General features: G+C 38.5%; 1 protein-coding gene across 1 annotated transcript in view; it reads right to left on the bottom strand.

Annotated features, from left to right (window-relative positions):
- Positions 1–27,308, bottom strand: part of LOC124798148 — a 292,835-nt gene that overhangs the window by 88,461 nt on the left and 177,066 nt on the right. Inside the window, exons 9-10 of the mRNA XM_047261428.1 lie at positions 13,661–13,791; positions 4,210–4,594 (exon numbers count right to left, since the gene is read on the bottom strand). Of these exons, the coding sequence (XP_047117384.1) occupies positions 4,210–4,594; positions 13,661–13,791 (516 nt within the window). The remainder of the gene's footprint in view (positions 1–4,209; positions 4,595–13,660; positions 13,792–27,308) is intronic.

The following is a 27,308-nucleotide window of genomic DNA, read 5'->3' on the forward strand; positions in this document are numbered from 1 at the left end:
TTATAAGTGCCTCCTTGTTCGCACTTGCACAAAATGAATGTAGCTCAGTTCCTTACAAGGGCACCAGAAGTTGATGAAACACTTTAAATTATGGAGTGTAACAGTTCTACCAAAGGCAGGAAGAAGCATATGCCAAAATTATTTTGAACCATAGTGAGGAATTGGCATCCCATAATTGCATGGTGAGATCAATTGGGCCTTATGCATCTTGAAAATCAATCACAGAAACAAAGAAGCTTGTCTCCCCATGAGAACCAAAGACTTCATTATGGCACACTTCAATGGAATGATGGGTTATGTAGATGAGATGTTTTTTAGCAACAAATGTCATTATTTGCAGAATGAGGTTTTCACTCTGCAGCGGAGTGTGTGCTGATATGAAACTTCCTGGCAGATTAAAACTGTGTGCCCAACCGAGACTTGAACTCGGGACCTTTGCCTTTCGCAGGCAAATGCTCTACCATCTGAGCTACCGAAGCACTACTCACGCCTGGTCCTCACAGCTTTACTTCTGCCAGTATCTCGTATCCTACCTTCCAAACTTTACAGAAGCTCTCCTGTGAACCTTGCAGAACTAGCACTCCTGAAAGAAAAGATTCTGTGAAGACATGGCTTAGCCACAGCCTGGTTGATGTTTCCAGAATGAGATTTTCACTCTGCAGCGGAGTGTGTGCTGATATGAAACTTCCTGGCAGAGTAAAACTGTGTGCCCGACCGAGACTCAAACTCGGGACCTTTGCCCTTCGCGGGCAAGTGCTCTACCATCTGAGCTACCAAAGCATGACTCACGCCCGATTCTCACAGCTTTACTTCTGCCAGTATCTCGTCTCCTACCTTCAAAACTTTACAGAAGCTCTCCTGTGAACCTTGCAGAACTAGCACTCCTGAAAGAAAGGATACTGCGGAGACATGGCTTAGCCACAGTCTGGGGGATGTTTCCAGAATGAGATTTTCACTCTGCAGTGGAGTGTGCACTGATATGAAACTTCCTGGCAGATTAAAACTGTGTGCCCGATCGAGACTCGAACTCAGGACCAAATGTCCTGAGTTCAAGTCTTGGTCGGGCACACAGTTCTAATCTGCCAGGAAGTTTCGTGTCATTATTTGCAGCTTGTGAAATTAGGCAATAAATATTACACTTGGCACTGCTTCAGTGACAACTGAAAGAATAATCATAAAACTGGAAGCTGTGTTGAAAAGGCTTATCAAAACCAACAGTCAAAGTACTTCACCAAAGGAGAATCCCTTTTAGGCTCTATTAACACTGTTGACGAGAATATGCTACAAGTAAAAGTAACATCAAAATCTGAAGTGACTTTGAGTTCTGGTAATTATGTACTTCAGATGAGTATCACAAGAAGCCTGGCCTCTTATCTTAATGTGATAGCTGTTTGCAACATGATCCTGCAAACCTATACAGTTACACAGAGTTAATTCTAAGATTAGGGTGTTCTGGAAGATGTTACTATATTTCATGCAGAGCTGCACCTTCTTACAAGGTTACCACAACCTTAGGATAAGGAAATAACTTTTCTTTTACCTGATGATTTAGATCACAATCTGCTTTGATGTGACAGTCTACCTAATGATGTGAAAGATCTGGGTGACTTGTTAAGGCTTGTTCACCTGAAGCCAAGACATGGACAATACACATTAGACAGCCTTAATTGCAGGTTCACAATATGATGAGTAAGCTGGTGACTGTTCAGACTGTTCAGTTTGTCAGAGGAGCTGAGTTTGGATATATTATACATAGAAGAGCCTTGCATGGGTAATGCTGTAATACCTTATTTCCCAGTCCCACTATAGTGTTCCACAGACTGCAAGCCACAATTCCACTGTGAATGATCACAATGTCATCTCGTTTGATCTGGGAATTCCACATCCTGCCTGGAATGCCTAAATTTCCATGGAAACTGCTTTTGACCTCACACATGCCAATCGGATTCTCCTAGCTTATGTAATAGTCATTTCCACTGCACTCTCACATAGAACAACATCATAATTGCAATCAAGCATGTGATCTCTTCAGGAAACTCTGCAGCATCACCAGTGAATTTAACCTTCATATATGGATGGTAGACAATGAGAATGGCAACCCTATCAGAGACAAGGAAGACCTCAGTACTGTGAAAAGTTGTTTCCTGGAATTAACAAAAGGACCAATGATCAAGCAGTTAAACAACTTACAATGGGGTCTAAAATCTTACACAGGAAAACAGAGAACACAATTCAACATCTTAAAATTTATAAATCCTCTCATCTGGACGATATATATGGGGAAATGATCAAAGAAATGGGGCAGGAGGTGTTGCTGTGCTGAATTCACTGTGTAAATAGATATGGGAAAATGGGGAGTGGCGGGAAGACTGATCAAAGTCTCTCTTCATCCCTGTGTATAAGAAAGGGCCAATCAGGAACTGCTGTAAAAATAGAAGTATTGCTCTCATACCTCACACAAGCAAAATTTTGCTCTACATCTTGAACAAGTTTTTGAACCCACACATTCAGCCTCACATATCCCAAAATGAGCAGGTTTTGTTGAAGAAAAAGGAACTTGTGAACAGATCCTCAAAATACGAGTAATTGAGAAATTGCAAAAGTTCTATTTTCTTGTGTTCACCTGCTTCCTTGACTATACAAAAGCATTTGACTGTGTTGTCTGGGAAAAGTTGCGGCAGGTGCTTGCAGAGTTCAATGTCCCACCACATTTGATAGCACTGATAAGAACTCTTCACAGCTGTGAAGACAAATGCTGACATGTCTGATTTCTTCAGCATATCAAAAATGTAAGACAGGGTTGTGCCCCACTTCTCCCCTTCTCCCTCCCCTACCACACCATAAAAAAAATAAAAAATAGAAATAAAATAAAAAATGTACAATAACCATGCCAAACTTGTCAGGAAAGTTCTTGATGGTTGGACTAATGTCATCTCAAGTAGTGTAAGAACTACTAACAACTTCTGATTTGCAGATAACACCATGCTCTTGGCCAGAAGTGAAGATGAACTTTCTGTGCTAGTATAGGACATTAGCCTGTCATATTGATTAGACATCAATCTTGTCAAGTCCAAACTCATGATAAATGATTGAAGAGGTCATTTCCAACTCACAGGTTGATTAAGCGGATTGGAAGCCATGCACGATCTTTTGTGTATCTTGGGTCAACTATTGGAGACCAAGAGGTTGTGAAGATGAGATAAGTAGATGGATCATGCTAGGGTGAGTGTCTGAAGAAGATCACTATGATCTGGCAAAAAAGATTGATAACAAACTGTATGAGAATCTGGCTTCTTGAAACACTCATGTTTTCCATCTTCTTTTACTGTTGAGGAACATAGAACCTTAAAGACAGAGACAAGCAGTGTATTGACATATTTGAGCTTCGGTGCTGCACATAAAATGGAATGAAAGATGAACTAATTTATTCATTACTGAGCAACTCAGCATCTCCAGGTGCCTTTCTTCTCATATCAACCAACAAATTCCCCAGTTCTTTGCCATTCTATGAGAAAAGATGGAGAAAATAATAATGGACGAAAGATCAAGGCACAAGACTGAAGGGGTAGCAGGTGCATAAATCAAATTGAGGTCTCCAGTCTACCTCTTAATGAGGCTCTAGGTGAAGCTGGTAACCATCCAGGTTGGAGACCCTAGCTTCATGTGGTCATGATGCTCAGAATGAGTTCAGAAACTTGTGATGATGATAATGGAGGCAGTTTTGACTATAGAGTTCATTGTCTAAGGGAAGTGTTGCCAACTGGTACAAAATAGATAAGACAGTGTAGTAGTGCAGGTGTATTTGTGTGTATAAATGTATGTGTAATAATTAGATCTGAAAAAGAACACTGACTAAAATATTAATGACATGTTCAGTCTTGTTTACGTGCCTATGAAACATTCAAAGCCTCAGCTGTATGGTGAGCTGCTACCTTTATACCTACCAATATCTCAATAAGTAAAGTATTTTCATTTGCATTGCAGATGTATAAAATGTCAATATCACACCCATTTCCTCATTGTCCATGTTCACCCATGGTATTAGTAAATATATACTCTCATACTTTCCACAAGTGATCTTGAATAATCCATAGATAATATTAGATAACCTAAGAAGGACACAAAAATGCCCCATGATAAGTAACATGAAATTTACATGTAGGTAATATAAAAATATTGGCACAAATATATACATGTAATACATCCTACCTGTTTATAATAGTCATCCAGGTAAGTGTTATTTAGCAGGAAGCTTTCCCAATTATATGGTGCAAGGCTTATGTTTCTTAGTTGTTCAAAGACTTCTGTTTTGGATTCTTGATCAAGCCATGTCGCATTCTCAAATTCATCATTTAAAGTATCTTTGAGGAGTGTGAATGTTGCTCTGGCACGATTCTCCATTCTTCTAAGGTCTTCAGCACTAAAGCTTCGAAGGTATGCTGAAGAGGCAGCTTGTGACATCAGGTCGTATGCAACATCTTGACAGTATGCTTCACGATCGCATGAACTGTGTGGTTCCACAAGATCTTCAACAAGTCTCTGTGCTGCATAGGCCAAAAGAGCATTACTCAGGTCTTTAGCAAATGGATGCTCACTGTAACAAACATCAGTGTGAGTGAGTAAAACTTTTGTAAATATTGATAAGAGATAACATCTGCCTATGAAAGTCAGTATTCATGAAACATGAAAGCACTTCTTTGGATAAATGATAATAGGTTAGGTTTTCAGGTCCTGTGACAAATTTTTACATTGAATGATAGATGTAACTCTCCAGATATGACTAAATTGTATTTCTTATTCACAACATATTTTGAGATGTCATGCTACAAGGTTCATGATGAATACATGTTTGTTTTTCTGCTAATTTCTACTTTAATAGTGTATACTGTGACATTACAGCCTTTATCACTGCGATTTTTAACATGTAAAAGTTTTTTTTTCTGTATTCGCGTCAGTATGTGCGAACTTTTAACATATACCAATGAATGTTGTAACCAGATATCTTTGCCGCGCTCTTGAAAAGCGCAGAATATCACGATAGCTACAAACTGTTATACGCTGCTATCGATCAGTACCTATGTTTCAAAATAACAATTGCCAATTTTTACTTCTGCAGGGAGCCGCGCCGCTCTCTAGCTGTTCTGTGAATGTGTTGCGAGTCGGACGCAAAAGTATTGTGCTCCATACTGATATAATCATTTTATTGTAAATTTAAAAGTTTAAGTGATTAAAAATATATGCAGCCACAAACAAGCGAGAATGTGTATCATGAAAATTCGCTCCACCGCCACAATGGGTGGCCATGTTAATGTAAGTTTCCGTTTCATAATATAATACTTGAAGCCTTGAAGTTTATTTAATTTCAAAGAAAATCTCTCAACCTTATTTTCATTAATTATACTTGTGATAATCTTTTCTGTTTAAAAGATTTATGCAGCTTATGATCCAGCATGTGTTCTGTCAAAACAGGAGGCTGTCGTGACGACATCGTTATAGTATTTATTCCAAGTTCTTTCAGTTCCGTCTATATGTTCATACAAATCCAATTAGTTGGTCCCTTAGGTTTCTTTCATGTAACTTCTGGTTGTTTTCTCCGCGCTATCTTCCTCAGAGAAAAAAATTTCTGTTCATTTTTTAGTAATTTTTGATATCGCGAATGAGAAAAGACAGCCGCCTCCTGCTCCGAGCGGAACACCACGACTTTTCTAACGTCGGAGAGTACCGCACGAATTTTCCACTAAAAGGTAATAGAATTTCTTAAAGCTGGATCAATTACACATGTTGCTGCTGTTCTCCGACAAATCTGGTGTGATTAATAGTAATTTATTCTGTCACGACAAAAAGAACCAATTTTATTTTTATCAAAGCAACAAAGCTTTCAATTAAATTACTAAAAATCATACCAGAATACACATTTTGTAAACTGTTGTCTAATCACTGCAGACTTGCACTTGGCAAACTGTTTTAACTTACAACCTTTCATGAGTGATCCAATAGCCAACAGAACTATACTTAGGAGGTACATAAAGAAAAGGACAAAATTATGTGTACAATTCTGAAATTTTATTAAGTAGTAAAAATGTAAACATCTGTAGATGAATGAAATAAGGGAGTGGAATCATTTCAAGTGGTGACCTTTACATGACAGTAATGGACAAACATAGAGATTAAAAGAACCATTTTTACAGCACAGAAGTAACTTATGAACAATGAAATATCTGAAATATTCACTTTGTAATGGTTATTTTACAATGTGTTCATAATCAATGTAGCAAAATATGTATCATGTGGCAAATACTGAAAATACTGTGAACTAATGAAGCATGAAAGTAAAGAGAACAGTCCATGAAATATACTTTGCTGCTATGCAAAAAGTGAGTCTGATGACAGAATTAAACTGAAGCATATATTCATTGACAACTTACTTCAAAACATCTATCTGGAAGCACACCCATCTGCTTTGATGAGAGGGGTGATGCACTGTGGCGACACACTGAAACTAACATGGAGTCAGCCTAACTCTGACTGAGCCATTCCTCAAACTCATGGAGACTGGTCAAATCTGGGTCCAAGGCAAGCATATCTTGCTCTATGGCAATTCAGATGAACTCTGTAAGATGGAGGCCAGGTGACCTTGAAGATACGTTTAGTGTACATGGTGCTGCAGATGAAGAAAGAGATGTTTATGACTGAACAGTGGGTTCTTGTTCATTTGCTCTACCATCTGAGCTACCAAAGCGGTGCAATGTCAGAGTGCTCACATCAAAAAGCCAAAAGTTCAACAGTTCAATGTGTAAGGAATGTGAAAAACATATTATCAAAGGCATCTTATGTATTAGTTCCAGTTTCTGGCTACATGAAAAGTGTGACACTGGAATCATGGATGACAACTAACCTTGGACATGATGTGACTCTTTTAAGCATTGAAGCAACAGAATAACAAACTCCAGTAAACTTAAAAGACTTTATTATTAAATAACTGCAGAGCAACATAGGAAAAATTAAAAATGAAATATTAGGACTAAATAAAATTAATCCGAATCTAGTAACCAAATCAGAGTTGTGCATTTGCAAAAAGCAAGAACCAAAGACATGTGTTCATGTTGATTAATTGTAGGCTTGTTTCCAATGAAGATATGCCAAATGAAGTACTTGGGAAATTAGTATCAAACTACAAGTGGCAGACAATGAAGTGCAACAATAAGAAGAACAGGGTTTGTTATATCCTAGCCAGTAATGCCACCAGAGCCCACTGCCAAAAGGTTGGCAGCATCAAAGTTCGGACGCCGTCCGCATAAGCAGCGCCAGCGATACAGGAAATCGCCGCAAGTCTGCGCGCGCCACGGCTGGCTTCTGGCTTCTTAAGCACTGGAGTCGCGAGCGCTAGGACAGTTCTGTATTCACCGCTCAGTTGTATACTCGCCACCGAATTGTGTACTTGCTAGTCAGTTGTGTGTTCATCGCAGCAGAGTTGTTGTTTGTCGTCAGCCGACGCTGACCTAGCCGCTCCGACTCGAACTAGACAGATTTCTGTAGACACGGAGTTCACTACTGTATTTCTGTATCTTCGTTAATAAAGATAAGTACCGACTTTTATTTAATCAGAGTGTTTGGGTTTTCATCTTTCTGTTCACTGTTCCAGTGGACCGGTCGGCCCGCTATTAAAAGTGTGGCGGTGACTTCGTAAGCCGTTTCTACAGCGAATTGTTTGTCGCTACGAACGCCGCCACAAAAGGGTTGATTCTAAAGAGCCAAAGCCATGTGATGAAACATATTACCCAAAAAAAAAAAAAAAAAAAATTATAGTCAAGTCTATTAGAGTCATCACACCTGGATCATATAATCTGCTTTTCTGAATATTGTGTGACCACTGGTATAGACCTGTTAAGTGTTACATAGTTTAGGTTAGCATCTCACTTTTGTAAAGCAGAAAAGGAGAAAGGAGAAGTTGCCACATTCATCAGGAATTGCTGTAAATTTAAAAACACAGACATTCATAAATTTTGCCTAGTGCAGCACATGGAAGTAAGTGCAACAGAAGTAGAATTTCATAATAAATCTTTCAAAATAGAAAGTGCATATTGAGCACCTGCAGGTAACATTAATCTGTTCGAAAAGATTCTTGTAGCTCTACTGGCCTGTTTAACAACCAAAAACAATTAAATAGTGGTTGCTGGTAATGATACATGAATTTTCTTAAAAACTCTCCCGGTAAGAATTTATTAGAGTAACACTATCATTAAACTTAATTCCTACCATAAACATCCCAACTAGGGTTGCTAATTGCTCACAAATAGTTATTGATAATACATTTATAGAAAGGTCTAATGAACAAAATTATATTACAAAACCAATAGTCAATGGTCTCTCAGACCATGACATGCAGTTCCTTTGGTAAATGTTCATACTGACAGGGATGTAAAATCTACTAAGAATGAATTCAAGAGAGTTGTCAGTAAACCAGAAATTGATTATTTTGGGACACTCCTCAAAAACATGAACTGGAGTGACGTATACAGTGCTCATGATATGAACAAAACATACAACACTTTTATTATAATGTACTTGCATTATTCAAGTACTGTTTTCACTGAAAATTACCCAGATTAGACAAAAATCTAGGAAGAAAGCATGGATAACTACAGAAATATATGTACCTTGTGAAACCAAAAGGAAACACTATCTGTCAATCAGAAACAGTGTTAGCACATTACAAGACATACAGCAAAATGTTAGAAACAGCAATACAAACACCCAAGCAAATGCATTATGAGAAAAAGATAATCACATAAGATAACAAAATAAAGACAATATGGGATATAGAGAAGGAGTGGACTGGTATAACTAGCCATGAAGAGGGGCAAATAGCGTTAAGAGTTAATGACACATTGGTAACAGATGTGTGCAGTGCCGCTAAACTTTCTAACACTTACTGAAAAAATGGGGTTGTCCGGATTAGTTAATTCTCCTATGCAGTACCTCAAATCAGACATTACACACAACTTCACTAATATGCATATGACCCTCACTACCCCAGCAGATGTTAGGTCCACAATAAAATCATTAAATTGAAAAAAAATATCTAGTGGTCATAATAAAATACAAACAAAGTCCATTTAAAAGTGTGCTTTTGAATTTAGTAATGGCTGCCTGTGTAACCAGTCATTTATCAGTGGAATGTCTCCTGAATGACTGAAACAGTCTGATATTAAGCCTTTGTTTAAGAAAGGGGATAAATAAATACCACCAAATATCAATGTTGTCAGTGGAATACTATGCTTAGTTTCATTTCATAATGTCAAAGGGGATTTTTTTTTTTGAATAATTCATTGAGCCAAGCTAAAGTTTTCAAGGTCAAAAAAAATGTAATAAGACTTATTTGTCATGTGAATTCAAGAACATCCTGCAGAGGGCTGTTTAGGGAACTAGGGATATTAATACTGCATCCCAGTATATTTATTTCTAGATGGAATTTGTTATTAAAAATATATTTCTTCTTCAAATAAACAGTTCAGTCCATGGAATCAAAACTAGAAATAAGAATAATCTTCATAAAGATTTAGACACTTACTTTGGTCCCAAAAGGTGTCCATTATTGAGGAACACACATTTTCAATAATTTTCAAGCAACCACAAAAAGCTTAACTACCAATAAAATTTAGTTTAAGAGGAGCCTAAAGGATTTATTGGTGGCCAATTCCTACATGACTGATGAATTTCTTAGTAGAAGCAACTGTTGTGTGAATGTGTTTGTTACTAATCATATCAAATAATGCAAGTAATAATACAACTGAACTTTTGTACAAATCCAGTGCAGTAACGTGATCTCTGTAAATAAATGATTTAGAAATGATTTTTCTATTTAGTGTTTATTACCTCACAAATGAAAATACAAGGTGTGATCAAAAATAACAGGAATTTTTGTTTTCCTAAAGAATCTTTATTTTATCAGCATCAATTTTTTCCCCTTCAAACCAATCCCCCTCAGATATAAAACACTTGTTACAGCACTTTTTCCAATCTTGGAAGCACTTCTGGAACTCACTTTTAGTTTTGATGTACAGCTCCTTCAGTGATTCAGTTTTTATCTCATCAACGGTGTCAAAATGACATCTTTTCATGGTTCTCTTGGGAGCAGATAGAAGTCACAGGGGGCTATGTTCAGCAAATACAGTGGCTAAGACAGCATAATGATTTTGTTTTTTGCCAAAAAATCATGAACAAGGATGGATGTGTAAATGGAAGTATTATTATGATAAAATTTCCACAAGTTGTTTTTCCACAATTTTTGTCACTTTCTTCAGATTGCTTCACACAAAAGGCACACAACTTCCAGGTAGCAATCCTTATTGACCGTATGACAATTAGGCAGGAACTCATGATGCACTGGGAAAACAGTGAGAAGAACCTCCACATTTGATCAATGTTGTTGATTTTTTTCTGTTATTGCCTCTTTAGGCAGTTTCTATTGGGACGATTGGTCCTGGGTTTTGATGTCATACCCACATACCCATATTTCAGCTTCTGCTATACCCTTCTTTAGAAGTTCTGTATCATTGTCGACTTCATTCAGCAATTCCTGGGCAATGTGTACATGATGTCAGTTTTGGTCAAAACTCAATAATTTCAGAACAGCCTTTTCTGCTACAGACTTCATGCCCAAAACATCTGAAAAAATTGCTTCACATGAGCCAAATGATATGCTGACATCGTGAGCAACCTCTTTGGTGGTGATTCAGAACCATTTTCTTTACTTCTTCCACACTGTCATCAGTAAATGATATGTTAGGGCATCCAGGGCAGATGTCATCTATGACATCTTTTTGACCCTTTCTGAAATGTTTATTTTGTGGCGGTGTTCGTAGCGACAAACACTTGGCTGTAGAAATGGCTTACGAAGTCACCGCCACACTTTTAATAGCGGGCCGACCGGTCCGCTGGAACAGTAAACAGAAAGATGAAACCCCAAACACTCTGATTAAATAAAAGTCGGTACTTATCTTTATTTAATGAAGATACAGAAACACAGTAATGAGCTCCGTGTCTACAGAAATCTGTCTAGTTCGAGTCGGAGCGGATAGGTCAGCGTCGGCTGACTACAAACAGCAATTCTGCTGCGATGAACACACAACTGACTAGCAAGTACACAATTCGGTGGCGAGTATACAACTGAGCGGCGAATACAGAACTGTCCTAGCGCTCGCGACTCCAGCGCTTAAGAAGCCAGAAGCCAGCGGTGGCGCGCGCAGACTTGCGGCGATTTGCTGTCTCGCTGGCGCTGCTTATGCGGACGGCGTCCGGACTTTGATGCTGCCAACCTTTTGGCAGCGTGCTCGGGTGGCATTACTGGCTAGGACATAACAGTTTATATCACTCATAAACTTTTGTCTTACTCATATTAGACTCACCGAAGACCACAGTCAACTTTATAGGTGCGATGCTGCACTTTACTCCATTTTTTCAAGGAAAAATTTAATGCAAATTCTTAGATCCATATTTTTTGAAAGTAAAAATTCCCTTAGCACTCAAAAACACATATAACCTTTACAACTGTCAACATTAAACTATATATTCAAAACAACTGAAAATGCAAACATACACCAGGAACATGTGTACCGACAAGTTTAAAAAAATTGAAAAGCTAATGTGTTAATCCCACAAAATTTAAAATTCCTATTATTTTTTAAATCCAATTCATATGTGTAATTTTTTTTAACTCATTCCACATCCATCTGTAAAAGATACATTAACATATTTGACTCTTATTGTATGTATTTATTGTGTGTTTTTGTTTTTCTGACATTTTCTTCATCCTGGAGGATCTCATCACTATGAATCAATTGGAACAAAAAGTACCTCTAATTATGGATAATTTAATAAAGAGGCTCAATTCAGCATGTTATGTCCATAGAAGCATCTCTTGCAGTGTTTACACAAACACAAGAGTGTTGGCTAATTTAGCATGTTTTTGCTCCTTGTTATCTAATGGAATTGTCTTTATTCAGCAGTTCTGACCAATAAGAGTATTATGTAAAACATAACTGTACATATGGAAAAATAATTTTTAAGGATTTGGGAATTCTTAGACACGCTTTGCATTACAGCTAGTGAAAGTCTTCATTGCTGCAATAAAAATCAGTTCAGCTGGACTGTGATCCAAAGAGCACAAGACATGTACATAATTTCTATATAGACTTTGTATCCTTTACTGAGTTTCAGAGTGAAGTAATGTAGTATGGTGTAGAGGTATTCATCAAGTTTCCATTTAAAATAAAGCAAGAATTTGTGAATCCCAACAAGTTCAAAAGAAAATTAAAGACATAATTCACTAGCTAATCTTTCTGCAAATTATGTGATTAGCTCAATTCAACAACTGAAAAGTTCTGTTAGCTACATGGCATGTAGTAGTGTTTGTTGTAATGCTACATGACCAGTAGTAAAGTATCACAAAGAGGACTCAGGTGCTTACAAATGTAGATAATTATTTTCTTTAAAAAATACCTAAGTAATGAAGTAAACAATAAGCTAACAATAGCAGATAATCAGCATCAGTTTAATGTAACTGAGGAGGCAGCAATTTATTTTCTTTTCCAAACTTATAGCATTCCTTTTTTAAATTTACTTGACCAAATTTGCCTGGCATAAGCAGCAATAGCATTAAATGGTATAGCAATAGTTCCTTTTTAGTTAAGTATACAGATTACGTTTTTATGATTTGCTTATCTCTTGTTAATGATAAGCTACCTTTACTCACTCCACATCCCTGAAAGATATCATCCTTGATGAAATTTACAGAATATGAAAAAATAATTAACATCTTTATATCAGATTTTCTTCAAATTTTTGTGTATTTCCTAGATTTATCAGTTTGATAGATCAGCATTAGTCATAATTGCTTGTTAGCACATTTTACCAAAGTAGTCTGCTGTCCCTGATTCTGGTTATTAATGCATCATTTTACTTATTTCACATGCCTGTTGTTTGGCCTCCATCATGTGCTTTATATTATGTGTTTTGCAAATGAATTTAAAAAAAAGAAGAAGGAACAAAAAAGAAACTAAAGAAACTATTTGAACTACCTGTGTCATATCTGTCCCCTTTGTCACTCTCTTTCTGTTTCTCCATTCTTATTCTAGCACTAAAGTCTCCTAGTTCCAGTTTTCCTTCCTTCTTTTTATTTTTTTTTTTTTTTACATGATTCTTACTGCCACAAGCTTATCAAAGTATTTTTTGCAGATGTTAATATCGAAACTGTTCGAAGATGCATGTGTTGCAGATTTGATTATTTCATGACTGTGTTCCATTAATAAAATAATATTATATTTTATTCTAGTGTTTTTAAGAATAACACTAACATCGTTACCACTACTATCACTAAAAATAATAATATTAATAAATAATAACAACACAATATGTGAGGAGTATATCATTATCAGCCATCAAAATATGAAAATTTGGAGTAAAGTCCCAAAAGTGTGACATGTGGATAGAATTTATAATCTGTGTGTGTGTGTGTGTGTGTGTGTGTGTGTGTGTGTGTGTGTGTGTGAGAGAGAGAGAGAGAGAGAGAGAGAGAGAGAGAGAGAGAGAGAGAGAGAACAATAAATTACTACAATTTTTTATATGAAATGTAATTCCCAAATTCAAGTGTTATGCTTACCCCTCTGCTCTATCTGCCAAATCCTGAAAAATGTAATCAAAATACTCGGTGGAATAAATTTGAACCAATTGCTCTCCAATTGATTCATGGTAGTCATCCACAAGATTCATGAACAGTTTTTTCCAGTCAATCTGTAATGCATATTACTGGTGAGAAATAAACACATGATGGAATAGGTAAGAACATACATGAAACACTTATTCAATACCATACCATTAAGCATTCATATGAAAATTCTAGCATACAGTATTTTATATGTATCAGAAAATTCCTCTGACTGATGAGACTTTCTAGAGGATCAATTTCACTACCAGTATCATATAATTTATACATTTCTTATCTGTGAAAATGTTCAATGAATGTAAAATATACTCAACAAAATGTGGCACATGGAAGCACTTAATATTAGGTACTTTCAGACCAAATGCTCCTTCTTTCAAAACTGGAAAGTTTATGCCTTCTCGTGTGTTCATGTCGACTGTTGATTGGTGCACAAGTTTTTCACTATCTGCGTTATAAATATTTTCAGTCTGCCAATCACTTTCATAAATATGCCCTTGTGACTTCTAACTGTCCTGGTGTTGCCCCTTTTTGGTCATTTATTTCATTGAAATAATCACACTTTTTCTGCTTTTTGTCCCAGCTGGTTCGCTTCTATCATCTATATTGCCTCTACAGTATCAATCAGACAATCCAATTATTAAAGTTTCAGTATTACAAAGAAACAGAAATGCTTGCCAATAATTACCTTCATGAGGTGCAATTTCTAACATTGCTGATAAAAATAACTTACAGAACAAGATACCAATAATCGATTTTCAAATTATATGTTAATTTTTAGTGAGAACATCATGAATTTACTTCAACTTTGAAGTTAGATATAAGTATGCTTATTGGTCAAACTCTGTCTTGTACTAATTTTACCACTACTGTCAGTTCATATAAAGTTTATCATAAATTCTAACTGTCCCTTCAGATTCACAAGCTATTCTACCTCAGGTAGTGTTGCACACTATCTTCTCTGATCATGCATTGCTGCATTCTTCATGAAATTCATGCAACTTTACTAACTTTCCTTACCAGATTCAGAATTCATGCAATTATTTGCTGCTGATCTTCCCACCCTTCATTTTCACATTCAACAAAAAATTGATTCAATTTTTCCCATTTATTTACAGTCATGACCTTAGAGTTTTACCAGTTCTGATCATTAGCTCTCTTCTCCCATTCCAATGAATCCCATCAGTGATTCTATTGTTGATGGTGATGATATTTGGTTTGTGGGGCACTCAACTGCACGTTATCAGCACCCATACAAATTTCCAATATTTTCACAGACAGCCACACCACTTTTGTCAAATGATGATGAGGACAACACAAATACTCATTCCCTGAGTGGAGAAAATCCCCATCCCACCCAGGAATCAAACTCAGGACCCTATGATCCAGAGGCAACAACACTAGCCACTGAACATAACCCGTGGATGTGATTCTATTATTCTATGATTGAAGATCGTGGCTTGTATAGGAAAGAAAGAAAGAAAGAAAACAGGATGTGCATAAACTGTAGTGATGAAACTGAAAAGTTAAGTGATCATATAAATAGTCTTAACTAAACACTAATTTCCTAATGAGTGATATGAAAAATCTTACATCTGAAAAGTATGAACCATCAGCACTATGCAAATCATGTACACTTCCATTTATAGCAAAACTTGTTCAAATACAAACATGAAGTAACTACAGATTGTAAAGCTTGAACTGTTTTCACCACAAGCATCACATACACTTCCATGTAATAACCAAACTCATCCAAATAACTGAACAACAATTACTACTGAAACAAATGATAGTGATAAATGTGAAAGTGTGATGGCAACAAATACTGTAAAGAATGCGGTGGCAGGACAAATGAAACAACAGTGAAAACCAGTGACAACAGAACCAAGATTCCACTGGATAGAACGTACAGCATTCTTCTCTTTAACCCTCTTAATACTAATGTATTTTCACTAGCATGTATTAGTGAGTTGGGGGGGAGATACATTACGTCCACCACATTTTTTTAATTGTTATTGGTTTACATTGATAACAGATGTTTTAAAGAGGTAATGATGTGGATGTAGGACCCAAAACTTGAAAATACCTTTTAGCACCCCCTTAGAAATGTTGACACACTTTCAGTAATGCATACTACCAGAGGGGGGGAGGGAAGCGGTGTTCTGTGACCAGAACAAAAATTTAAAAACACACAAATTTCATTAATTATTTTTAACTTTTACCAACAACATAATTTTTAAAGAGATGCTGATGCATAAATAGGGTCTTGAACCTCAAAATACTGACTATGACATTCATTGTGAGAGGGGAAGAAAGAGGAGTGAAAGTGGTGAGGCTTAAGGAAAGGGACAGAGTTTGGAGAGGTCTACCAGAACCCTGGATCAAGGCAGAGTTACCATATGGAATGAGAAGAAAAGACTGATCGTTGGGGCTGCACTGGATGACATTTTAAAACCTGAGAGCTTAAACATGGAAGATACGATAATATGCAAGACAGAGATTACTGCCAAAACATCATGCATGAGTTAATAAGAGCAGAAAGCTACATGCACTGTATGTGATAGATCCCTATTCCGAATCCCAAGCCACTTCCCTGAATGTTGATCTCATCCTCATCAAAGGTCAGCTAAAACTTCTGTTCACATTAAACCTGCTAATACAGAACAGTAATTACATTTTGACAGTTGCTATCCTTTCCATGTCAAACATTTCTTCCCATACAGCCTTGTCAGTCAACACAAACATATTTGCTCAGATGCAGACTCTTTAAAGTAACACAACACCATTCTCATCTCAGCCTTAGGATGTATACTAGCAACACACAATATCCTGTTGCAGAGCATGCTCTACAATATGACAATTATGACTGCGGTGCTTGTTTCACCACACATGTCATCTGTGTTCTTCCCCCAGACAACAGTTTCTCAGAACTCTGCAGGTGGAAACTGGAGCTACAACATGTCTGTGGTTCTCATCTCTCATCTGGCCTTAATTTATATTAATTTCTTTGATCTCAGTATTTCTTCACAGCAATTATTCCTTTCTTCACTTCCTTTTATTCTTCCATTCAAATCTCACACAGGGATGCCCCCAAAAATTAGTCTTTCCTTCTCGACCTGTCCGTAAGCCTCCCCTGGCCCAAGGTTCTGCATGAATTTTCTGGACTCTACCAATTTTCCTAAACCTCACTAGTTCTTTTCCTTCATCCCTCTACCTTTCACTTCAACCCCTCTGCCAAAAGAAAGAGCCACTGGCTCCAAAAGCTTGCAAACTTTAATACCTGCCACCACTTGATGAGTAGATTTTTTATCTATTCAATTATATTATGTTTTCAGAAATTGATTATTTTCGTTGATATACGAGTATTAGCCCATTCCTTCTGATGGAACTCCCTTGTCAGTCATTGTTCTCATCTATCTTGTTCAAACTGTTGTCTGTTTTCTACCTTATGTGCTAGTCCACTCATTTGTTTATCTGCACCATATAATTAATCAACATCTTACCCCTACATAATTTCTAGTACTGCTTTCCATGCATGTAGATGGGTCCATTGTTATTTACAATTTTGCATATAACAATTTGTTTACATTTTCATTGCCATAGGGTCTGCAGCTGCTATGAGTTTTTTGAAAGATTTCATGATGCCTTCAGCTCCCATTCTCTTTATTTCATGTACGATTGTACAGTTTCGGCCTTAGACCATTTTCAAGTATTTTATGGATGATTTTTTAGTAGTAAAGTATGCCACGTATGTCACTGCTCCTATGACTCCATGTTATGCTCATAAAATAAATCTGATATGTTTTACACTCTTTTAGGAGCAGATTTATTTTGAGCAGTTGTTTCAAAACAAAAATAACACTTTCAGCCCTAAACCTGCATTTAATTAATCTGCATTGATGAAGGACCTACTTTCCTTCACACGTAATGTCAACTGGATACATTATATTGCAATCCAATCCCGAAACCATTCCAACAGCAACTAAGATATTGAACCCTGCCTTGAGCAGTTCTGACCAAAATCCCAACTTGATCCACCACCACTACCTCAAAATCATCCCTTACAAGTCTTCAAGGAATTCCTCACATCCAACATTGTTTCACAACCCTTTCTCAGGTTCCTAGAACATGACCCTAACCTATCCTCTGTAGAACTCCAGGCCCTTCATTCCCTAAAAGCTGATGACTCTATCATTATCCTCTCAGCGGACAACGAATCTACCTCTGTGGCACCTGAGCAATGGGAGTATCCTCTTAAGATCCACAAACACAATCACCCTGGCCATCTCATAGTTGCTGCTTTCAAAGCACCCAATGAACATATATATCTGCCTTAGTTGATCAAAACATGTAATCCATAGTACAAAGACTTCCCTCCTATGTTAAAAACACCACATTGATGCCATCTCCCTCCATACCAACATCCCACATGTACATGGTCTGTCTGCTGCTAAATATCTCCTCAGTCAGTGCCCATCTGATTCCAGACCTACGACATCCTTCCTGGACACCTTAATCAACTTTATACTTACCAGCAACTACATTACCTCTGAAGGGCAGATATACAGACAGATCAGGGGCACAGCCATGGGGACCAAGATGGCTCCTTCCTATGCCACACTTTTCATGGGTTGCTTAGATGGGGTTTTTCTGGGATCCATAAGCCTTCAGCCCCGGCCTGGTTTAGATACATTGGTGACATCTTTGCCATATGGACTCATGGTGCTGTTGACATGTTAAAATTCTTGGAATCTCTAAATACATTTTCCACAGTTAACAAACAACTATGAAAACTGTTCAGGCTTTGTGAAGGATTTTCTCCATGGAATGATTGCCAAAATCAGTAGTCACAGACAATGGCACACAATTTTCATCTCACAAGTTGAAATCTTTTTGTGATAGAAATGGCATTTCTCATTTCAACACCACACAATTTCAGTCTGAACCCAATGGACATGATGAATGATTTGTGCATAAGTTAAGTCTCAGATGACATATCTCATCCAGCAGAATAGCAAGAGAAATGATTTATTAGTATTTATTTCTTAGTATAGAGCCACTACACATCCAGCTGGAAAATTAAATGGGAGACCACATCATAATTAGTCAATTTAAAAGTGACTCATGCATCCACAGACTGAAACCATTTTTCATAAAAAAATTAATGATCAGGTACTCATTATAAGATAAAAATGTCAAAACAAATCATGGCTACCAGGCAAAGACATACAGCAGCTCAGAGGTGTCATGCCTAAAGTTATAACTCCTAATGTTGCTACATTGCACCACAGATATAAAATGAGGCTGCAATGCACTTGTACACATACAAGTAGTACACCTATGTTGTTCTCTTTTTTAGGCTCACAAGATGACTTCACTGTACCCAACCATCTTGAGGACCAACTGATGTAGCTAGCAGTCACTCCTAGCTTCGCCTCTGGCTATGGGAACAAACTACAGCCAACTGACAACACTCATATGTGGATGTTGTGCCTCCTGAAAAATGCATGGAAACTGACATGTCATTCGCTAGACTGACAATCCACTCACTAGACATTGGTCATTCGTGAATGGTCGTCATAACTGCCATCTGCGTCACGTCTGCTGTGCAGCGAGCTACGTTAATTTAAGTATTAACTGTATTTTTCTTACTTGTCACTTCTTCTTCCGTGTGTTTTTGCTTTTAGGAAGCTTTAATTGTCGAGTGCTAGTAACAGTGTTCCATAGATTTCATGTTTGTTTTGAATACAGTCAGAGAGAGTCCCTTTAGTCAGCCATAGTGCCAGTAGTACTAGTGTTTTTTTTAATACAGTCCAAAGACAGGTAGTGCTATTTTCATTATTTTCTACAAGAAGTGTCTAGTAACCACAGTTTAGTCAACTGTCAGCTGCCTTTAGTGAATTAGCAGTCTAGTTAAAAGTTGATTAACCCTCTACAGTAAATTGATTTCTTAGGATGGATAGGATGTGTGACTGCTGTGTACGGATGCAGGAGGAGCTGGCCACTGTTATCGAACAGCTGAACGTGTTGATGGCCGCGGTCAGCCGTCTTCAGGCTGCTGCTTCAGAGTGTAGCAGCAGTGGGGAGTCTGGTGTGTCATATGGTACACCCCAGGTGTTGCATGCTTCACCCACTGTCCCTGCTGTCGAGACATCTTCGAGGGTACCGGTCACAGTTGGGCCACCCTCTCCCCAAGGGGAGTGGCAGGTTCAGTGGCGTTCACGGCACACGAGGTGGAGGGTCAATGTGGAGGCTGGCTGTGTGGCATCGCCCACTCTGCCTGTGAGTGGACATGTGACCGCTCCTTCAGCAAGGTCCGAGCAGGCACAGGGGGGGGGGGGGGGGGGGTTTATTAGTGATTGGGGGCTCCAACGTTAGGGGGATGATAGAGCCCCTTAGGGAAATAGCAGAAAGGTCAGGGAAGAAGGCCAGTGTTCACTCTGTCTGCTTGCCTGGGGTCTCATCCGAGATGTGGAGGAGGCCCTGCCGGCGGCGATAGAGAGCACTGGGTGTACCTGACTGCAAATTGTTGCTCATGTTGGCACCAATGACTCCTGCTGTCTGGGTTCAGAGGTCATCCTCAGTTCATACAGGCAGTTGGCAGAGTTGGTGAAGGTGGAAAGCCTCGCTTGCGGGATGGAATCTGAGCTAACTATTTGTAGTATTGCTCCCAGAACCGATCGTGGTCCTCTGGTTTGGAGCCAAGTGGAAGGCTTAAACCAGAGGCTCAGACGATTCTGCGGAGATCTGGGGTGCAAATTTCTCGACCTCCACTGTCGGGTGGAGAAATGTAGGGTTCACTCTGTCTGCTTGCCGGGGGGTCTCATCTGAGATGTGGAGGAGGCCCTGCCGGCGGCGATAGAGAGCACTGGGTGCACCCGACTGCAAATTGTTGCTCATGTTGGCACCAATGACTCCTGCTGTCTGGGTTCAGAGGTCATCCTCAGTTCATACAGGCAGTTGGCAGAGTTGGTGAAGGTGGAAAGCCTCGCTTGCGGGGTGGAATCTGAGCTAACTATTTGTAGTATTGCTCCCAGAACCGATCATGGTCCTCTGGTTTGGAGCCAAGTGGAAGGCTTAAACCAGAGGCTCAGACGATTCTGCGGAGATCTGGGGTGCAAATTTCTCGACCTCCACTATCGGGTGGAGAAATGTAGGGTCCCCCTGAATAGGTCAGGCGTGCACTACATGCAGGAAGTGGCTACAAGGGTAGCGGAGTATGTGTGGAGTGAACATGTGGGTTTTTTAGGTTAGATAATTCCCTCCCTAGGCCCGACAAGACACTCCTGAGACGCGGCAAGGTAGGAGTAGGCAAAATGCAACAGGGAATAACGACATTAATGTACTAATAGTAAACTGCAGGAGCATCTATAGAAAGGTCCCAGAACTGCTCTCATTAATAAACTGTCACAATGCCCACATAGTACTAGGGACAGAAAGTTGGCTGAAACCAGATGTAAACAGTAATGAAATTCTAAACTCAGATTGGAATGTATACCACAGAGACAGGCTGGACAGTGAAGGGGGAGGCATGTTTATAGCAATAAGAAGTGCAATAGTATTGAAGGAAATTGACGGAGATCCAAAATGTGAAATAATTTGGGTGAAGGTCATGGTTAAAGCAGGCTCAGACATGATAATTGGATGTCTCTATAGGCCCCCTGGCTCAGCAGCTGTTGTGGCTGAGCACCTGAAGGATAATTTGGAAAATATTTCAAGTAGATTTTCCCACCATGTTATAGTTCTGGGTGGAGATTTTAATTTGCCGGGTATACACTGGGAGACTCAAACATTCATAACAGGTGGCAGGGACAAAGAATCCAGTGAAATTTTTTTAAGTGCTTTATCTGAAAACTACCTTGAGCATTTAACAGAGTACCAACTCAAGGTGATAACATATTAGACCTTCTGGTGACAGACAGACCCAAACTATTTGAAACAGTTAATGCAGAACAGGGAATCAGTGATCATTAAGCAGTTACAGCATCGGTGATTTCAGCCGTAAATAGAAATATTAAAAAGGTAGGAAGATTTTTCTGTTTATCAAAAGTGACAAAAAGCAGATTCCAGAGTACCTGACAGCTCAACACAACAGTTTTGTCTCAAGTACAGATAGTGTTGAGGATCAGTGGACAAAGTTCAAAACCATCGTACAATATGCGTTAGATGAGTATATGCCAAGCAAGATCATAAGAGATGGAAAAGAGCCACCATGGTACAACAACTGAGTTAGGAAACTGCTGTGGAAGCAAAGGTAACTTCACAGCAAACATAAACATAGCCAAAGCCTTGCAGACAAACAAAAATTACGCGAAGCGAAATGTAGTGTGAGGAGGGGTATGCTAGAGGCGTTCAATGAATTTGAAAGTAAAGTTCTATGTACTGACTTGGCAGAAAATCCTAAGAAATTTTGGTCTTATGTCAAAGCGGTAGGTGGATCAAAACAGAATGTCCAGACACTCTGTGACCAAAATGGTAATGAAACAGAGGATGACAGACTAAAGGCCGAAATACTAAATGTCTTTTTCCAAAGCTGTTTCACAGAGGAAGACTGCACTGTAGTTCCTTCTCTAGATTGTCGCACAGATGACAAAATGGTAGATATCAAAATAGATGACAGAGGGATAGAGAAACAATTAAAATCGCTCAAAAGAGGAAAGACCGCTGGACCTGATGGGATACCGGTTCGATTTTACACAGAGTACGTGAAGGAACTTGCCCCCATCCCTTCTTTCAGCGGTGTACTGTAGGTCTCTAGAAGATTGTAGCGTTCCAAAGGACTGGAAAAGAGCACAGGCACAGGTCATCCCCATTTTCAAGAAGGGATGTCAAACAGATGTGCAGAACTATAGACCTATATCTCTAACGTCTATCAGTTGTAGAATTTTGGAACACGTATTATGTTCGAGTATAATGACTTTTCTGGAGACTAGAAATCTACTCTGTAGGAATCAGCATGGGTTTCGAAAAAGATGATTGTGTGAAACTCAGCTCGTGCTATTAGTCCACGAGACTCAGAGGCCTATAGACACGGGTTCCCAGGTAGATGCCATGTTTCTTGACTTCCGCAAGGCGTTCGATACAGTTCTCCACAGTTGTTTAATGAACAAAGTAAGAGCATATGGACTATCAGACCAATTGTGTGATTGGATTGAAGAGTTCCTAGATAGTAGAATGCACCATGTCATTCTCAATGGAGAGAAGTCTTCCGAAGTAAGAGAGATTTCAGGTGTGCCGCAGGGGAGTGTCGTAGGACAGTTGCTATTCACAATATACATAAATGACCTTGTGGATGACATCAGAAGTTCACTGAGGCTTTTTGTGGACGATGCTGTGGTATATCAAGAGGTTGTAACAATGGAAAATTGTACTGAAATGCAGAAGGATCTGCAGCAAATTGAGGCATGGTGCAGGGAATGGCAATTGAATCTCAATGTAGACAAGTGTAATGTGCTGCAAATACATAGAAAGAAAGATCCCTTATCATTAAGCTACAATATAGCAGGTCAGCAACTGGAAGCAGTTAATTCCATAAATTATCTGGGAGTATGCATTAGGAGTGATTTAAAATGGAATGATCATATAAAGTTGATCGTCGGTAAAGCAGATGCCAGACTGAGATTCATTGGAAGAATCCTAAGGAAATGCAATCTGAAAACAAAGGAAGTAGGTTACAGTACGCTTGTTTGCCCACTGCTTGAATACTGCTCAGCAGTGTGGGATCCGTACCAGATAGGGTTGATAGAAGAGATGGAGAAGATCCAACGGAGAGCAGCGCGCTTCGTTACAGGAACATTTAGTAATCGCAAAAGCATTACGGAGATGATAGATAAACTCCAGTGGAAGACCCTGCAGTAGAAATGCTCAGTAGCTCGGTGCGAGCTTTTGTTGAAGTTTCGAGAACATACCTTCACCGTGGAGTCAAGCAGTATATTGCTCCCTCCTACATATATCTTGCGAAGAGACCATGAGTATAAAATCAGAGAGATTAGAGCCCACATAGAGGCATACCGACAATCCTTATTTCCGCGAACAATACGAGACTGGAATAGAATGGAGAACCGATAGAGGTACTCAAGGTACCCTCCACCACACACCGTCAGGTGGCTTGCGGAGTATGGATGTAGATGTAGATGTAAATTAATGGATCCTAGAGAATGAATCACTAAAGTGAATTAAAGAATTTAATAACAACTCCCAAGGAACAGTCATTCACCATTCACTTCAGTCACTGTCGGCGAGTTCCCAAGAATGGTCATTTGTCATTCACTATGGCCATGGTCAGTTTCATTCCCAGTAACTGTCATTCATAGTTCACATTGGCTGGTCTCATTTCTTTTTGTACAGCCACTCATTCCAGTTGAACTTTTTCTTATAATTACATACTTCCATAAAAATTAAGTTGAATGTAATACATATTTTTCAGGCAACAAAATGAGAAATTGTTTATCTCTTTGTCATTTTGGTCAACCATAGAACACATACTTATCACAAGGTAAGTTACTTTTTGTTTGACCAAGTAAAACAGGCAGCCTCCTTTTTTATCTTTAATAATTTTTTATGTGTTGTGTTAGAAAGTGTACATAAACCTTGCTTGTCATTTTCACATTTCTCCCAAAAATACAACACAACACTTATGGGGTTTTTTATTTTTGAAGTTTGGTTGCTTCTTTGTGGTGCCCCAGTACAGTTACTTTGGACAAAAAATGAGTGGTGCCTGATGCCAGGTCAGATGGAAAAGGGTAATCAGTGTCCCTCCATTTAAAAAATCTCAGAATGGCATAAAATTCTATTTACTTTTTATGTCAAAAATATTGTTCAGAAATAGCATTTTAATGAAATACATTTTTACTTTTAATTTTATTATTAATGGCATATTGCTGTATTAACTTTACAAATACAACCTATAGACTTACATTCACTAAGCATGTGAGGGAAATACGATGAACAAATCACATTTTATTTTAAGCATAATTACTCTTCGATAAAGTCTCTTTTTCCTGATCTGGAACCTTGTGGGGAAACTCTTATACTGAGATACTTGTATGGTTAACTTCTGTTCCTTGTTTTTCTATAATTTATTGATTATAATGTTCCATGCCCCCCCCCCCCCCAACAAGAACCATGGGCCTTGCCATTGGCGGGGAGGCTTGCGAGCCTCAACTATACAGATAGCCGTACCGTAGGTGCAATTACAATGGAGGGGTATCAGTTGAGAGGCCAGACAAACTTGTGGTTCCTGAAGAGGGGCAACAGCCTTGAAGAGATTGATAAAATGTATGATGAGATAAAAGAAATTATTCAGATAGTGAAGGGAGACTAAAATTTAATAGTAATGTGTGACTGGAATTCGATAGTAGGAAAAGGAAGAGAAGGAAACGTAGTAGGTGAATATGGAATGAGGGTGAGGAATGAAAGAGGAAGCTGCCTGGTAGAATTTTGCACAGAGCATAACTTAATTGTAGCTAACACTTGGTTCAAGAATCATAAAAGAAGGTAGTATACATGGAAGAAGCCTGGAGATACTGACATGTTTCAAATAGATTATATAACGGTCAGACAAAGATTTAGGAACCAGGTTTTAAATTGTAAGACATTTCCAGGGACAGATATGGACTCTGACCACAATCTAATGGTTATGAACTGTAGATTAAAACTAAAGAAACTACAAAAAGGTGGGAATTTGAGAAGATGGGACTTGGATAAACTGACAGAACCAGAGGTTGTACAGAGTTTCAGGGAGAGCATAAGGGAGCAATTGTCACAAATGGGGGAAAGAAATACAGTAGAAGAAGAATGGGTAGCTCTGAGGGATGAAGTAGTGACGGCAGCAGAGGATCAAGTAGGTAAAAAGATGAAGGATAATAGAAATCCTTGGGTAACAGAAGAGATACCACATTTAATTGATGAAAGGAGAAAATACAAAAATGCAGTAAATGAAGTAGGCAAAAAGGAATACAAACGTTTCAAAAATGAGATCGACAGGAAGTGCAAAATAGCTAAGCAGGGATGGCTAGAGGACAAATGTAAGGATGTAGAGGCGTATATCACTAGGGGTAAGATAGATACTGTCTACAGGAAAATTAAAGAGACCTTTGGACAAAAGAGAACCACTTGCATGAATATCAAGAGCTCAGATGGAAACCCAGGTCTAAACAAAGAAGGGAAAGCTGAAAGGTGGAAGGAGTATATAGAGGGTCTATACAAGGGCAATGTTCTTGAGGACAATATTATTGAAATGGAAGAGGATGTAGATGAAGATGAAATGGGAGATATGATACTGCTTGAAAAGTTTGACAGAGTAATGAAAGATCTAAGTCGAAACAAGACTCCGGGAGTAGACAGCATTCCATTAGAACTACTGATAGCCTTGGGAGAGCCACCCCTGACAAAACTCTACCATCTAGTGAGCAAGATGTATGAGACAGGCAACATGTCCTCAGACTTCAAAAAGAATATAATAGTTCCATTCCTGAAGAAAGCAGGGGTTGACAGATGTGAAAATTACCGAACTATCAGTTTAATAAGCCACAACTGCAAAATACTAACACGAATTCTTTACAGACGAATGGAAAAACTGGTAGAAGCCAATCTCAGGGAAGATCAGTTTGGATTCCATAGAAATGTTGGAATATGTGAAGCAATACTGACCCTACGACTTATCTGAGAAAATAGATTAAGGAAAGGCAAACCTACGTATCTAGCATTTGTAGACTTAGGAAAAGCTTTTGACAATGTTGCCTGGAATACTCTCTTTCAAATTCTGAAGGTGGCAGGGGTAAAATGCAGGGAGCGAAAGGCTATTTACAATTTGTACAGAAACCAGATGGCAGTTATAAGAGTCAAGGGGCATGAAAGGGAAGCAGTGGTTGGGAAGGGAGTGAGACAGGGTTGTAGCCAATTCCTGATGTTATTCAATCTGTATATTGAGCAAGCAGTAAAGGAAACAAAAGAAAAATTTGGAGTGGGAATTAAAATCTATGGAGAAGAAATTAAAACTTTGAGGTTCACTGATGACATTGTAATTCTGTCAGAGACAGCAAAGGACCTGAAAGAGCAGCTGAACGGAATGGACAGTGTCTTGAAAGGAGGATATAAGATGAACATCAACAAAAGCAAAACAAGGATAATGGAATGTAGTCGAATTAAGTTGGGTGATGCTGAGGGAATTAGATTAAGAAATGAGACACTAAAAGTAGTAAAGGAGTTTTGCTGTTTGGTAAGCAAAATAACTCACGATGGTCGAAGTAGAGAGGATATAAAATGTAGACTGGCAATGGCAAGGAAAGCATTTCTGAAGAAGAGAAATTTGTTAACATCAAGTATAGATTTAAGTGTCAGGAAGTCATTTCTGAAAGTATATTTAATGGAGTGTAGCCATGTATGGAAGTGAAACGTGGACAATAAATAGTTTAGACAAAAAGAGAATAGAAGCTTTCGAAATGTGGTGCTACAGAAGAATGCTGAAGGTTAGATGGGTAGATCATGTAACTAATGAGGAGGTATTGAATAGAACTGGAGAGAGGAGAAATTTGTGGCAGAACGTGACTAGAAGAAGGGGTCGGTTGGTAGGACATATTCTGAGGCA

The sequence above is a fragment of the Schistocerca piceifrons genome, chromosome 5 (assembly GCF_021461385.2).
Source record: "Schistocerca piceifrons isolate TAMUIC-IGC-003096 chromosome 5, iqSchPice1.1, whole genome shotgun sequence".
Taxonomy (NCBI): Eukaryota; Metazoa; Arthropoda; class Insecta; order Orthoptera; family Acrididae; genus Schistocerca; species Schistocerca piceifrons.